Consider the following 15985-nt stretch of genomic DNA (forward strand, 5'->3'; position numbering starts at 1 on the left):
CATAAAAAATCAACTCATTTTTTTATCTTAAAATGTATTCTTGTGCGTAGCGTATTTTCATTTTATTCTTAAAATTCTAATTTAGAATGTAATTGTCAAGAACTGAATCCTAATCATTAGTAATATAATAAGTAATTATTACGGTTATTAATAAATCCTTCTTATAAATTGCAAATATTGCACACGATATTATTTATTTACACTTCAATTCTAACCGTCAGCTCTAGTAGAAGTTACAAATCAATTACATTTAATTAAGGATTGGATTATTTAATTATCGCAAAGCACATGAGGGTTATCTGCCTAAGGGAGGGATTCCTTCGTGGAGGACTTTCTAAGGGAAACTGGCTCGTATACATGTTACACATGGGGAAAACCACGAAAACGCCCATGCAGCCAGCCCGTTCGCGGGATTCGAACCTCGCACCGAACTACCAGTGTTCAGCGTCTTTACCGCTCGGCCGCTGGTGGGCTATTTAATTAAGGAACGACCATCTAAGTTTAAAAACAGCGTACCGTAGCAGCAATTGAATTATTGCCGCCGCATCTTTCATGTTACTCCCGATTGGCAAGCTACATGATTTTTAATGAGTATTCAGGTTTTGCTAGTAACTTCACTTAGAAATCGTGCTTAAACTAGGTTAGTTGGTTATTTGAACATAGAAAGAACATGGGAGCTATTTGATTAAGATGCTTTCATAGAGAACCTTTGTAAAGAGAACCTAGAAAACTACGAAAACCAACCATGCAGCCTGGGTTAGACTTTGCAACAAACAATTAGTATTTAACAATCTTCAAATGCTAGGCAACTGTTGAGGCTCCAATTAAATCTCCAATTTAATATTTTATTTCTAAATATTTAAAATATTGTTGTATTGTTAGACACAAAAAGCAGAATTTAAGTTTTGTTAACTCGTTAGTAAACTACCAAGCCGTAGTGCAAATGAATATTAATTGCTTTTGCAATAATTGTATTCACTTAATATTCTTGGAATATGAGCTAAAGAAGGAACGTTCTCGGAAGATTAAAGAAGTGTTTAAATCCAGTGATATTAGGTTTGTCTTACAAGCTCAGGATCAAAACGAGTCTGCAATTGCCCGAGTAGTTGACTTGTAAATGACTGTGAATTAAGCAGATGACTTTTAATCTTACGTTTTCAGTCAGAAAACCTATTCCGAATGTTTTGTATTGCATGACAATGCATCTTTTCATTATTCAATAACCAGTTGGAGAACTGCTTGTGTTCCGAAAATAAGTATGTGTACTCAATCGTCCTGCATGTTCTTCAAATTTGTCTTCTTGTGATTTTTTTCTTTCCCAAAAACTAAAGTTGCCTCTCAAAGGAAAGTTTTTTGACATTGAAGAGACAAAAGGAGTATGACATCTACTTTTAGAGGCATGTCAAAAACAGATCTCTACAAGCCTTCTCTTCCATTACATGTTGTGCAGTCAGACAAAAAGTTGCATCAGCATAAATTTTATAATCTATTTTTATTCCACTCTGATTACTTTATTAACATACAGTGAATATATACTAAATCTTTTACTTTAGCTTAAGTAATTCGGAAGTTTTGACGGAATTGTTGTCGGAACTAGGACTTAGAAGATAAGTCAAATTAAATATTTCGATAATCTAATAAATTCAAGGTCGAAGTTTCAATATTTTATTTTCAGAGGGAGGGGAAATTTTTTCAGTTTTGGTCCATTATCCTAAGTATATTTGCTTTGATTCTTTATTTTTCCATAAAAGCGAAAAATTTACGCTTGGTATACATATAACGCATAGCTTCAAATTAAAATTTAATAATATACAGAGTGGTTATAATTAAAGTTCCACACTGAAACGGTCATAAAAGGAAAACTACTGGATCAAATGTTATCAAACTTGGTAATCGTGTAAAGGAGGTCATGGGAATTTATTTTCCGCGAAAAAAAGGAAGTTGGAAACCTCACCACCAGGGGGAAAATGGCGCTGCATGCAATATTGTTAAACGAAATATGGGTCGGAATCTAACTTAACCTTTTGTTACACGGGTTTAACATGTTGCATACCCTTAAGAAACTTTGAAGGAGGCAAATTACCATTTAAAAGCGTTGAATTCGATAAAAGTCGAGTGCGCCATCCGTGTAAGTGAGAAATTCGTCCGTGAAAACCACGAATTAGCGATTAGAAAATGTGAGATCGCAAATCACTCGCACAAGTGCATACAATCTGGAAATCGTTTTCTTACAGATTGCTAATTTGTAATTTTTGAAGCCTGAATTCGGCACTAAAACATGAAGATACTGATTCAAAACGCTTTTAATCGATTTGGGCCAAAGAAATCCCTCATGTTATCTATCTAGTTATATTGCATTCTCCTACTGCATTCGATTGCATAGCAGTCATTCCACACCGTTTAGTGTTGAGTGATAGCTAGTTTTATAACTGAACCATTTTTCTCTGAAGAGCAGGCGACAGCTGGACCACTGTGATTGCAGCTCACTTAGAGTCAATGTTAAAATGTTTCGTGATACATGAAATGCATGGAACTGCAGTAACATGGCATTTTAGATACAACGATTTTTATGCAGGGCTGGGCCCCACCTCACGTGTGTCGCACAGTTGCTTAGGAAACATTTCACGAATGAACGTCTTATAAGCTGACAATTCCCCTCTTCCCACCAGACCTCAATCTCTGTGACTTTTGGCTATGGGGTTATCTCAAAAGCACTATTTATGGTGATATTCTAAACAATTTGGCAGAAATAAAAAATGTGATACACCGACATGTCCGTAACATTCCTCTTGATATGCTAAGAGCTGCTGTTGTGAATGCAGTAACAGGATTTAACTTGCTTTCAGAAAATGCTGGACGCTACATTGAACATGGTTTGTAACACGTTTCGGAAACTATTAAACACATTTTAAACAGATGTTTTCATGTCTTATATCATTTAACAATATTGCATACAGCGCCATTTTCCCCCTGGTGGTGAGTTTTCGAACTCTTTTTTTTCCGCGGAAAATAAATTCCCATAACCTCTTTTACATGATTCCCAAGTTTGATAAGATTTGCTCCGGTAGTTTTCCTTTTATGGCCATTTCAAATTGAAACTTTAATTATAAACATGTAAAAAACCCATGTAAATTAAACTTTAAAAGTTTGACAGTTTGGTTCAAGTCCCAGCTTTAAAAATGTATACAAATATAATCTTTTATATTAATCCTCTTAGAAAGAATGTTTTAAGAAGCTCATTTTTATCTCGGGTTATAGATTGTATAAAAAAACATGATCTTTAATATGATTTAGATTGTTTCAGCCGATATAAGAATCGGGTCACTCGGTGGTACAGAATAAACCCTGCTGGACTGTTTTATTTCTTTGTCATTTAGCAAAAATCTTTTAATTAAAATAGTTATCCTTTAGACTTCGCTTTAAACTTTATTTATAGTTAAAATGACTAGAAAATGAGAAGTTGTCTTCAGCTGAAACGCAATTCATGTAATTGATATATTAAAAAATTGACAAGAATGCAAAATTTATGGAAGTTTAGCAATGTAAAAATCTTAATTTTCTTGTGTGAGCACTGAAAATAACTGTAGAAGGAAAGAAGAAAATCAGGGAGAAAAGTAAGCCAAAATTTGCAGGGAAATTTGGCTGTCTGATATACCAAGATGTTTAAAAAAGTTGGACGGTTTTGAATATACTTTCAGGATACTTCAAAGAATTTAGGTGTTCAAAGAAAAACTACTTGGACGTGTACACCAGCAAATACTATCAATTGAGCTTGTGATTAACAGAAAATACAAAAACGATATCGTTGCAGATTAAAGTGAAGAGCGACTGGTTTTAGACTATATGGTTGTATAAATTCAAAACGCTTGAAATCGATTTAGGCCAAAGATATCCCATACGTTATCTACCTTGTTCCATTGCGTTCTCCTAATGCAGACAGCTTATTTCGTAACTGAACCATTTTTCTCTGAAGAGCAGTCGACAGCTGGACCACTGTGATTGCAGCTCACTTAGAGTCAATGTTAAAATGTTTCGTGATACATGAACTGCAGTAATGTGGCATTTTAGATACTACGATTTGTATGCAGGGCTGGGCCCCACTTCACATGTGTCGCACAGTTACTTAGGCAACATTTCACGAATGAACGTCTTATAACCCGACACTTTCCCTCTTCCCACCAGACCTCAACCTCTGTGACTTTGGGCTATGGAATTATCTCTAAAGCACTCTTTATGGTGGGTAATAATCTAAACAATTTGGCAGAAATAAAAAATGTGATACACCGACATGTCCGTAACATTCCTCCTGATATGCTAAGAACTGATGTTAAGAATGCAGTAACAGGATTTAACTTGCTCTCGGAAAATGCTGGACGCTACATTGAACATGCTTTGTAACACGTTTCGGAAACTATTAAACACATTTTAAACAGATGTTTTCATGTCTTATTTCATTTACCAATATTGTATACAGTGCCATTTTCCCACTGGTGGTGAGTTTTTGAACTCTTTTTTTTTTTTTCCCCGAGGAAAATAAATTCCCATAACCTTCTTTACACGATTCCCAAGTTTGATAACATTTGGTCCAGTAGTTTTCCTTTTATGACCATTTCAAATTGGAACTTTAATTATAACCACCATGTAAATTAAACTTTAAAAGTCTGACAGTTTGGTTCAAGTCCCAGCTTTAAAAATATATATATTTAAATATAATATTTTATATTAATCCTCTTAGAAAGAATGTTTTAAGAAGCTAATTTTTCTCTCGCGTTATAGATTGTATAAAAAAACATGATCTTTAATATGATTTAGATTGTTTCAGCCGATATAAGAATCGGATTACTCGGTGGTACAGAATAAGCCCTGCTAGACTGTTTTATTTCTTTGTCATTTAGCAAAAATCTTTTAATTAAAATATTTATGCTTTGGACTTTGCTCTATACTTTGTTTATAGTAAAAATGTCTAGAAAATGCAAAGCTGTCTTCAGCTGAAACGCAGTTGATGCAATTGATATTTTAAAAAAATTGACAAGAATGCAAAATTTATGGAAGTCTAGGAATCGAAAAATCTTAATTTTTTTGTGTGAGCACTGAAAATAACTCTAGAAGGAAAGAAGAAAATTAGGGAGAAAAGTAAGCAAAAATTTGCAGGGAAATTTGGCTGTCAGACATACCAAGATGTTTCAAAAAGTTGGACGCTTTTGAATATACCTTCAGGATACTTCAAAGAATTTATGTGTTCAAAAAGAACACGTGTACACCACCACCACCAAATACCATCAATTGAGCTTGTGTTAATAGAAAAGACAAAAACGATATCATTACAGATTAAAGTGAAGAGCGACTGGTTGTAGACTATATGGTTGTATAAATTTAAATTACGTTATAGAACATCATATCGTATCATAAATGGAGAATCCCATGTTTTTCTCAGTCGAATTATTTGAAGATTCAGGAGCTTATCCAGTGATGTATGTGGATGTCACCTAAAGACGTTTTTTTTCCTCCTGATGAAACAGCGGCTGAGCGGTAAATCGCTGAACACTGGTAGTTCGGTCCGAGGTTCGAATCCCGCAAACGGGATGCCTGCATGGGCGTTTTCGTGGTTTTCCCCATATGTAACGTGTATGCGAGTCAGTTTTCCTTAGAAAGTCCTCCACGAAGGCATCCCTTCCCTTAGGCATAATTAAATAAACCAAAACCTCTTGATGAAATCAGACTTTCCTTTCATCTCATACCTTCAAAATGTTTATCCCCTAAAGACTGATAAAGGCTCTGACCAAATACTTTGTGATGAACTTTCTAAGAGACACCACCTAGCATACATGGTACACATGAGAAAATCCACGAAAACACCCATGTAACCAGCCCGTTTACCAGGATTCGAACCCCGGACTGAACTACCAGTGTTCAACGATTCTCTACCGCTCGGCCATTTGTGGGCCTTTATGAAATGGAAGGCGATAACTTTATTTAAAATGATTGTCAGAAATACCAAGATTATTTCGAAAAGTTGGATGCTTTTTTATATACTTGCAGAATGCCTAAAGAAAAAGAGCAAGAATAAAGTAGAATGCCTGAAGAAAAAGAAAAGAAAAAATAAATTTTTGCGTAAAATTTAATATTTCTACTTTTTTTTAATTTAAAACTTTTTAAACTTATGATATTTGATTCTTGCGATTTCAAAAATAAAATATTTGACTAAAATATGAATAACATTTTAAGAAACCAAATGTAGGATAAAACTGTGTAAAGCAATGGGCACAATGATTAAACTGTTTAAAGCAGTGTATGCAAGTCATCCTATGTTAAAATGTCCATTATACATCTCTCTTATTTATATATTTCTTTTCTGAACGGAACATTGAAAGGCGTGTTAACTGTGCTTTACTGTAATTTCTCTTTTAATATATGCAGTTTTCAAATGCATCATAGTCTGGGTTACAAAATATTCTTCGGAAAGAAATGCAATTCAAATAAATAAAATCAAATTCTGGAAAATTTATATTAATAAATATATTTAAAATGCTCAGTTCGAAGGAATAAATAGAAAATTTTAAAACAATTATCTGAAGAGACAATGCAGCACAAACAATTAAAATAAAAGTATAAAAATTTAAAAATTTTCTAAAATAATAACTATGACAAATAAATATATATAAAGAAAACTATTTGGAAAAAAATAAATAAATAAATAAACGCTGCACCGTAATTGACGCAGTTTGAATAGGTAAATAGAAATTTTTAAAACAGTTATTCGAAGAAAAAAATGCAACTTAAACAATTAAAATGAAATTCGAAAAAGAAAAAATTACTTAAAATAATAACAGTTATAATAAAAAATATATAAAGAATATTATTTGGAAAAAAGAATGATGGTGACTTTTTTTCCTCTCACGGGAAAGGAAACAAGGTTGCCATATATTAAGACGTTCGCCAAGTGAACTATTCTTAGCGCAAACTGAACAAAAAGTGCCAACATAAATTTGTGAATTTCTCCGTAAATTTCGGTCCAAATTTTACAAAATTTCATATTTAGGCGTAATTTGAGTCGTAGAACCGAAATATGTAAAAAAATTGGTATGTTATTTCAGAAAAAGTCCGATTTTGTGTCAAAATACCTATGTTAGAATAGTGCTATATATAAATCTAATATATATCCTAAGTCGCGCTTTCGAGACATGAAGAACGCAATTTGAATTTTGTCAATCGGGCCGGTAGAACGGGAGATATAGCTCTGTCCCTTTTTTTTTTTTTTTTTTTTTTTTTTGAGCAGTGTACATAGTATTTGTAATTTGTTAGACGCAGCCGATAGTATCTGGATAATGTATTCAATTCCCCAAATTTAAGCTATGTTTAAAAAATTATGTTTTAACCTTTTAGCTATTATTTTTGGAACGGGATGTATTCTAAGGAATTTTTAACGACTACTTGAATGCCAATGCTTTTCAAAACTTTGTATAAAATGATATATTTATGTAGAATATATTATCATGATTTTTGCAAACAACTCATTTATTATTAATGACATAAATTTCAGTGTGTGTATGTATACAGACTGACAGTTAAACAATGAGACTGAAATATTTTCCCTTTGAAGCAAAGTATCACCCAAATAGACAACTTTCTTTTATAATCTGGCAATATTACATTTGCCACCCACCAAGCATTATGGGAAGTATGGCATCATTTCTTTTAATTGGTGAGGAAGCATTGTTACATCATCAGCATTGAACTAAGAGTGAACATTAAGTTTTCTTTGAAATTCATAAAAAAGTGTTACCAAGGCAGTTGAATATATAAGACAGGTGTATGGGAATAATCATTTTCCCATGCACAGACATTCATGTGATATACATGACTCTAAAATAAGACAGAAAGGATTGAAGATAAAGTCAGGTCTGAAACCATTCCAAATGTTGGAGATTTATGATTGGAAGATCATTGTTTGATTGCAAGGTTAATGGCAGATAAATCTGTTGTTAGGCAGGAGACTATTTGCTAGATCTTAATGGAAGACTTGGACTAGGAAAATGTCACTTCTCAGTTTGTGCCCATTTTTCTTCTAAAGATAGAAAACATGATTGTGCTCAGCATGCAGAGGATCCTTAGACTTGCACATAGAAATTAAAATTTCTTAAAATTTGAAGTCTGAAATTCTTCAGTTTGAACTTGGGAGAACAGGAGTTACCAGAATAAGAAACATTTACAATTGTTGAAAAGGGATAGGTGAAAAGAAGTACTTGATGTAAGGAAAACAAAAAGGGAAGATGTTCTTCCAAAGCTGTGCATTTGTTTTGCTCTTGGTTAAATAATCTTGGTCAAATCATGTCGTAGTGTTAAACATAAGTAGTGAAAAGGCTTCCTTTGGAACTAGCAAGCAAGGCCATTTCGTACAAGGTGCTCACTAAAGTCCAGTAATACTCATTTAACTGCCAAATGGCTGCAGCTATAGTCATGATACTGTGTTTGGTCCATTCAAGCTCAGCAGGGACCGTACAGTATACTCTCAAGTCTGTCATTCCCATCCTCTTTTGAGATCAGCATATGTCTGTTGTCAGTTTTTAGAACAAATCTTAATTCATCATAAATATAATGTTGTTTCATGGGTTCTGAATCCAATTTCACACTGTTTCCAGTCATAGGAATACATCTTTGTACTTGAAGGAGAAAATAATATGCAGTTTTTGTATGGTGGAAACAGTTCATATTCAGTCTTTTCTTCACATAATTTGTTGACAAAAATTTCTGTGGCTGCAACAGTGGCTGATGGAAATTAATTTTTTTTATTCATCAGTTATCATTAAGAATGTAATTTAAAGTGAACTGAAACAAATTTTCTATTAAATATACCACTTATTTGAGTTTTATTTGTGAAAGCAATTAAATGTTGGATATAGAATTTTGCCATTTCAGTAAGGCTTTTCATTTGTTGCTGGCATTCATCATTATTCACCAGCTGCACGAACACTTTGGGGGTATTGTTTGGTACAAATTTCTTTTTAAATTTTGAGTGCATTTTTATTATCAGCATGAAATGTATTTCTTACACTGGCAGACAAATTCATACCTTTAATGTCACATGGTATTTGGCATGTTATAAATCTACATGTCTTCTTAATTTCTGTTGCATGTTTTACTGATAAAAACTTGATGCTCTCACAGTCTGTAAATTTGTACTTCATTAATTTATATATTATATAGAGAAAAGACAGAATAATATACTTTTAATCAAAATGCATAATAATTGTTATTAAATTTATTTCAAGAGAAAGAGAGTAATTCTTCCTCTTACTAATAATTTCATATTAAATATTTAATCAGCTTTTTTATTTTTAAAAAATCTGTATCTGTGTCATATAAATTTATTTTGATAGGTAAGAACAGAAATAGAGCTGAATTATCTTTCAGAGTTAGCAATGGTTACCACTATCTTCATATCATTGTTAAATGTACGAGTGGAAGAGCCTCTTCTTTTGGACCGTGCTTTTGACATAATTCTAGAATGTGTAAAGAAACAAGGAGGTATCTTCTGGACTTTTATGTTAGCCACTTGATAATTAAAATGCATTTGTTTATCTGCAGATTCATTTCTAATTTCCTCCAAGTTCACTTTGTTTATTGTCACAATCAGTACTATTCAAAACATTTGTGACTAAGCTAGCTATTTCAAATGTAAGTTACAAATTTTACTATTAAAAATTTATATCAAATTTTAATGCAAGAGGCTTAATTTGTGGATAAACTGAGAAATGGTTTTACTTGGCAACAGTTTTTTTTAATTGTGTTTGTTTGTATTTAAAAACTTTTTTTACTTGCAAATATTTTTAATTTTGTATTAATTCTTGCTAATAACATAAAATTTTATGTCTAATATCTTCATTGTTTTAATGTTTATTTTTAATCACAATGTTGTTTAAGTTCTTGCTATGATGCAAAATGAAATTTTGTAATTCAAATTATTATGTGTTCTGAAAATCTTTATTGAATCAATGACACATATTTGTGATTTGAGGAGACGTAGGAGAGTTGTTCACAGTTAGTTGAGCTAGTTATGATCATAAATTTTGAACAAAGAAATCATATCTGCAACTCAATAATGATTATCCAGGAATTTAGCAAAAATTGATACATAATTAAAAAAATTTGTATCAATAGCAATTTTACGCATTTATCAATGATAAGTTCTTCCTGCAGTTAATAAAATTATTTATAAAAGTTGAACTAAAAATTGATATTGATATAAAAATACTATGTTACTTCGATTTAAAATTAAATTTTTGGAGGCAGATATATGATGTGTTGCCATTGTGACAGAATACTTGTGATTTTTGAAAATAATATCAAAAAATTTTAATGCACTCAACTGCTATTATAAAACGTAATTTCTTTGAAATAAACGCTTACTTGGTCTTCCTTTAGCAGTAAATAATTTTTACAGTAATAAAATATTCACCTCAAAAACTGGCATTTTTATCTTTTGATAGGAAAACTGTGTCACAAAAGTAGACAGACTGCAAACAAAATCTCACCTGTAATAAATGCAATATGTGCATTTTTGACATTATTTTACCTTAAAGTATCATGGTTATCATCTGAAAAATCGTCTCCTTGAAGTCTTTAGGAACATTTCTTAGAATTTATGTTGGTTTTAACATTTTAATATGATGGTTTCTTCAAGAAAAAATATGCAATTAGAAAAAAAGATTTGTGTTAGAAAAGTTGCTGAAATATTCATTAAGGACTGTACTTAAGGAAACGTACAGTCCCAACACAGATCGAAGTTACATATCACGTGGAAGGCACAAGACGAGTAGTTTCACAGATGCACACACAGAGACTGAAGTTGTTACCCAGAACTGCCGGGGAAAATTCTTCTCTTCCCGTCAGCCCGTAGGGTTGTCAAGCAAGTTTACTGTTTCGCCAATTGGCGTTTTTCTCCAGAGTTTTTGAGTCTGTATCGCCTGTTCGGCGCTGCCGCTACATACTCCCTCCGCAGTGTCAACAAATTGTGACATACTGATGAGGGGGTTGGATTAATCATCCAGAACGGGTTATACCAATGTCCAAAGGTTTCTTTTTACACTCTTTGGAACAACTTGGGAAGAGTCCATGGTTACAAAAGCGTGTTTCAATCTATCTATGGAGATTGTTTGCTTAGTCCCTTTTATTTCAAGATCAAACATTTTATCTCGTCTTTCTAGCACTTTAAATGGTCCATCATAGGGAGCTTGCAGTGGTTTTCGAACTCCGTCGTGTCGAACAAACACAGCCATGGATGAACGAAACAGGTTCGCTGACCGTGGCTAGAAGTCGTAGTCGGGCGGACACTGGCAAAATGGGATTTTAAATCCTCCACTAACTGTTTGGGGGACACGTCCATAGGTGTCGAATTGAAAAATTCTCCTGGGAGATGAATCGTCTTTCCATACACAAGTTCAGAAGTGGTTGCTCCTATGTCCTCCTTGAGAGCGGAGCGGAAACCCATCAGAAGCGTTGGAAGAGCCGCCACCCAGTTACTGGTATCATAAGCTTTTAAGGCAGCTTTCAAAGGACGGTGGAATTCCTCGATAAGTTCATTCGCCTGTGGATGGTACAGAGACGTCCTGATCTTCTTGATTCCCAACAATTGGGAAAGAGCTCGAAATAAGCCGCTTTCAAACTGTTGCCCTTGGTCAATAGTAATAACAGCTGGACAACCAAATCGTGTAATCCAGTGGTCATAGAAAGCCTGTGCTACTGTGCATGCAGTTATGTCTGGTATGGGTACTGCTTCGGGCCATTTAGTAAACCTATCTATCATAGTTAAACAGTAATAATTATTTTGGGAAGGAGGTAGCGGACCAACGAGGTCAAGGTGGACATGATCAAATCTGTGTTTGGTCTGGAAACTTCATTAACGGGGTTCTAGTATGTCTACTTACTTTTGCTTTCTGACATGGAATGCACTATCGTGTCCATTGTGCGCAATCTTTATGGATGGAAGACCAAACAAACCGAGAACACATTAACATTTTGGCAATGTCAATTTTTTTTAATTAATTTTTTACCCCCCTAAAAAATCTAATTTTTAATGTGATTTTCCATTTCCTATACTTATATTTGGGAAAATTTTACGCTGTTTATAAGAAAGTAAAATTAGAAAAAACTTGAGTCTAGTGGAGCAAAAATTGACTGGGATATATAATTTCAAAATGTGAAATTTTTTATGTTGTTTTCAACTTGCCTTTAGAAATCAGTTAAATAAGTCAGAATGATTGGAGGAAATAAGCTTAAATGAAGCGCAGCAAAAAATGTGTATAAGTCGTATTGTGTACACATCAGATTATTTTATTTAAATAAAAAGAACAAGCATATGAAGGAGAATGACATTCTGTGTTATTGTGTTGATGATATTTTTTAATATTACTAAATAAGTGAAATGAATTTTACCATTTTTTTAAAGATAATTTGAAACCAATTTTAAGTTCACAATTATTTTTAATGCATCATTCCTCTAAAGATCTATTTTTGATTTGGTCACTTAGAACTTGGTAGTTTTAAAAAAAGTAAAATATTCTCTTGAACACTCAATAGAAATTGGTTTATCTTTCTTAAATCTTCTAATGCCATTTTTTGGTGGAGGTATGGGAAAGAAAAAAAGGAATATTAAATACTTAAGTAAAAGTTGCTTATTCTAGTATGTTGTTTACTTGTAACATCAGAATCCTTATCATATAATATTTATACCAATCTCTTAAAAATTTAAACATACATTTCTAGTGAAAATTCTGTGGATAAGTGTCTTATTTATTCCAAATGATTTTAAACTAATATTATATACTTAAATCTTAGATGCCTATTATTTGATTTGCTTTTTCTTAAATTAGTTATGTGACTTCTGTTTATACTTCATTTGAAACTGAAATCTTATTGTAAAATAGCAAAGAAAAATTGTCTTTTGTTTTATCTTTTATGTAATCTAAGGGATTTGTTATTTAGAAATATTTAAATGAATATATTTTTAAGCATTTAGTTTCACTTTTTTATATTTCAGGTGTTCTAAACAAATTGCAGCTTTTTGACAAAGTAAGCAGAATCGATTTTCTCTGATAAGTGCATGTGATTGCCATCACTTAAGTAAAAAATCTCAGTTTTCATTTTTTTTTTAAATTTTATAAGGGATTGCATTATTTTGTAATAACATATCTAATACAAGGTAATCTAACTCTTACATGGAGAAACTTTAAAACTTGGTATGGGTAAAGTAATCTTTAAAACTGTATAAAATGCAGCTTTATGTTGTCATTGATTTCAAAAATATGTTAACTACTTTAGAGAGAATTTTTCTCTGGTCTCCTTTCAAGGAGCAATATGCCATATTGTTTGTTGAATTACTGAAAATAAAAAATGATGTTCATGATCAAATGCTTCTAGGAAATTAATGTCACTTATTCCATTGGGTAATTTTACATATTTAATGGTCTGTGTTGTTTTCTGTTTTAATAATAATTTTATGCACTAAGCTGAAAAGTTTATTATTCAAAGTTATAACTGAAGGAGAATTTTCTTTAACAAATACAGTAATCTATTGCAAATAATTTTGTTTCCATATTTTGACATTTTTTATTATATTTTTATTTTTGAGCATTTTGCTTGAATTTATGTAATTTGTTGTCTTTGATATCAAACTAGATCACATATTTTAAACTTTAATCATGGAAGTGTAGAGTAATTAAAAATTTTCACTTTGAAATCATAGATTTTTCAGATAGATTTTTCACTTTGAAATTGATATTTGTATGAGTAATTAAATAAATCATAAATATATATTAATCTTTCATAAATGATTATGGTCATCATTGCTTAGTTTTGGCACTCATTCTTTATCTATAGAAATGTCTAAGTGCTGCCATTTTTTAGTATTATATTAATGCATTTTTATGAACAAGAATGAATGTAGTAGCTAATTAAATGCTTTGTTATATTCTTATTAATACAAGCAGTACAGTCTCTATCTTGTGATTTTGTAGGCATCCTTTGGACACTTTAAATTAACATAAAGCGAGTAATATAAAGTTTGAAAAATTAATTCTCAAATAGATATTAAGTCCATATATTATCGAAAATTACAAAGGAATGAGGAATGTAAGAAATGTAGATTTTACTAGTGCATGATAAAATGAATCATTTCACTAGTAAATAATTGATCTGAAAACCTTCTTCAAAGGTTATATTTAATTCTATGAACTTTTTAATTAAATTAGGTACACTCAAAAAAAAAAGGGGGGAGACAGTTCTATATCTTCCGTTCTACTAGGCTGATTGACAAAATTCAAATTACGTTTCTCATGTCTCGAAAGCGCAACTTGGGATGTATATTAGACTTATATATAGCATTGTGGTAACATAAGTATTTTGACACAAAATCGGACTTTTTACGAAATAACATACCAATTTTTTCCATATTTCGATTCTACGACTCAAATTATACCTAGATATTAAATTTTGTAAAATTTGGTGCAAATTTACGGAGAAATTCAAAAATTTATCTTGGCTTAATTTTTTTCAGTTTTCGCCCAAAATAATTCACTTGGCGAACTTCTTAATATGTGGCAACCAATTTTCCTTTCCCTTATATTGTGCCAGAAGGAGAAAAAGGCACTTTGTTACTACCTTTTTACATTGTGCATGAGTGAAAAAAAGTTTTGTTTCTACTTCTAAATAATTTTAGTAAAGTGTCTAAACCACATTTGATGTTTTTATCGCTTTCAACAAATATGCCAAATTTCAAAACGCACTATTATATAAATTCCCGTATATCTTCAGAAATTTTGAATACAAAACTAATTTTTTGGAAATATGCTTAGAAATACGTCTACTTTAAGATGATGGTAAAAATTTTATACATTATAATTCAAAAACTTTTTTGAAAAATTTATACAAATTTTAAAAATAAATCATAAAAAATGGGTTAATTTTATTTGGAATGAACCTAAATTTCGAAATGTGAAAGGAACAATTAATTAAGTTTAATAAAAAAAGAGATATTAATAAATATATACCAAACTGAATTAACATTGACGAGCTAAAATTTTGAGAGCTAATTTTTAAAAACTACTCGTGCAATTTTTACTTAACTTGGTAGTTTGAGTAATTTGAATCGTAGAACCAAAATATGGAAAAATTGTCATGTTATTTCATAAAAAGTCCGATTTTGTGTCGAAATACCTATATTAGAACAATGCTATATATAAATCTAATACATATCCTAAATCGCGCTTTCGAGAGATGAAAAACGCAATTTGAATTTTGCCAATCGGCTCAGTAGAATGGGAGGTATAGAACTGTTCCTTTTCTTGTGTGTGTTCAGTGTATATGTTTAATTTTTAATCTGGTGATTCTCGCGTTGAGACTCAATGTTCATTTTGTGGTAATACTTCTTTGTTACAATATAGTTCCATAATTACTTTTTTGAGTTTGAAAAAATAATTTTAGCTATTTTCATAATATACCAAATTTTTCTTTTTTTTCTAGGAAGAGGCATTACAATGATAGAAATTTTAATAATCTTGCCTAGTTTTCACTCAATTCCTCATAATAGCATTGCTTAATTAAAAAATTAAATATGTCTAATATTTAACCAAATGGTATGTTTTAAGGCTAGTAATTCGAAGTTCATTTTGAATATGTTTACAATATTCAGGGACCTTCATAGCATTTTAGATGTATAAGTACATCTAAATGTTATCAAGATCACTTTGAAAATTTGTTTCACAGAGCCCTTTTTTAATGAAATCTGAAATAATGTTGCTTTTTACTGTAAATACTTTTATCATTGAAGGGTAACAGTGAGTGCTGCTTTAGGCAAATATGAGAAAACTGAAATTTCATTTTATAATGTGGCAAAACTTAATTTATGAAAGTTTAATTGTTATTCTCTGTCTTTTTGTTTGAGCTTTATTAAATTGCCAAAAATAAAGGCAAGTGAGTTTGAAAAATGTTT

The 15985-nt window shown here is 31.5% G+C and overlaps 1 protein-coding gene across 13 annotated transcripts in view; it reads left to right on the forward strand.

Moving 5' to 3' along the window:
* LOC118184600 (adenylate cyclase type 10-like) overlaps positions 1-15985 on the forward strand; it is a 195434-nt gene that overhangs the window by 67109 nt on the left and 112340 nt on the right. For all 13 annotated transcript variants that reach the window (XR_015044053.1, XR_015044054.1, XR_015044056.1 and 10 more), the window contains exons 11-12: positions 9378-9525; positions 13037-13068. Coding sequence is in view for 7 of the 13 variants with exons in the window: in XM_085826923.1 (XP_085683049.1) it covers positions 9378-9525; positions 13037-13068 (180 nt within the window). In the remaining 6 variants the exon portion in view is untranslated. The remainder of the gene's footprint in view (positions 1-9377; positions 9526-13036; positions 13069-15985) is intronic.

This window comes from Stegodyphus dumicola, chromosome 11, assembly GCF_044657685.1.
Source record: "Stegodyphus dumicola isolate Sdum_Otavi_A_Nest chromosome 11, ASM4465768v1".
Classification (NCBI taxonomy): domain Eukaryota; kingdom Metazoa; phylum Arthropoda; class Arachnida; order Araneae; family Eresidae; genus Stegodyphus; species Stegodyphus dumicola.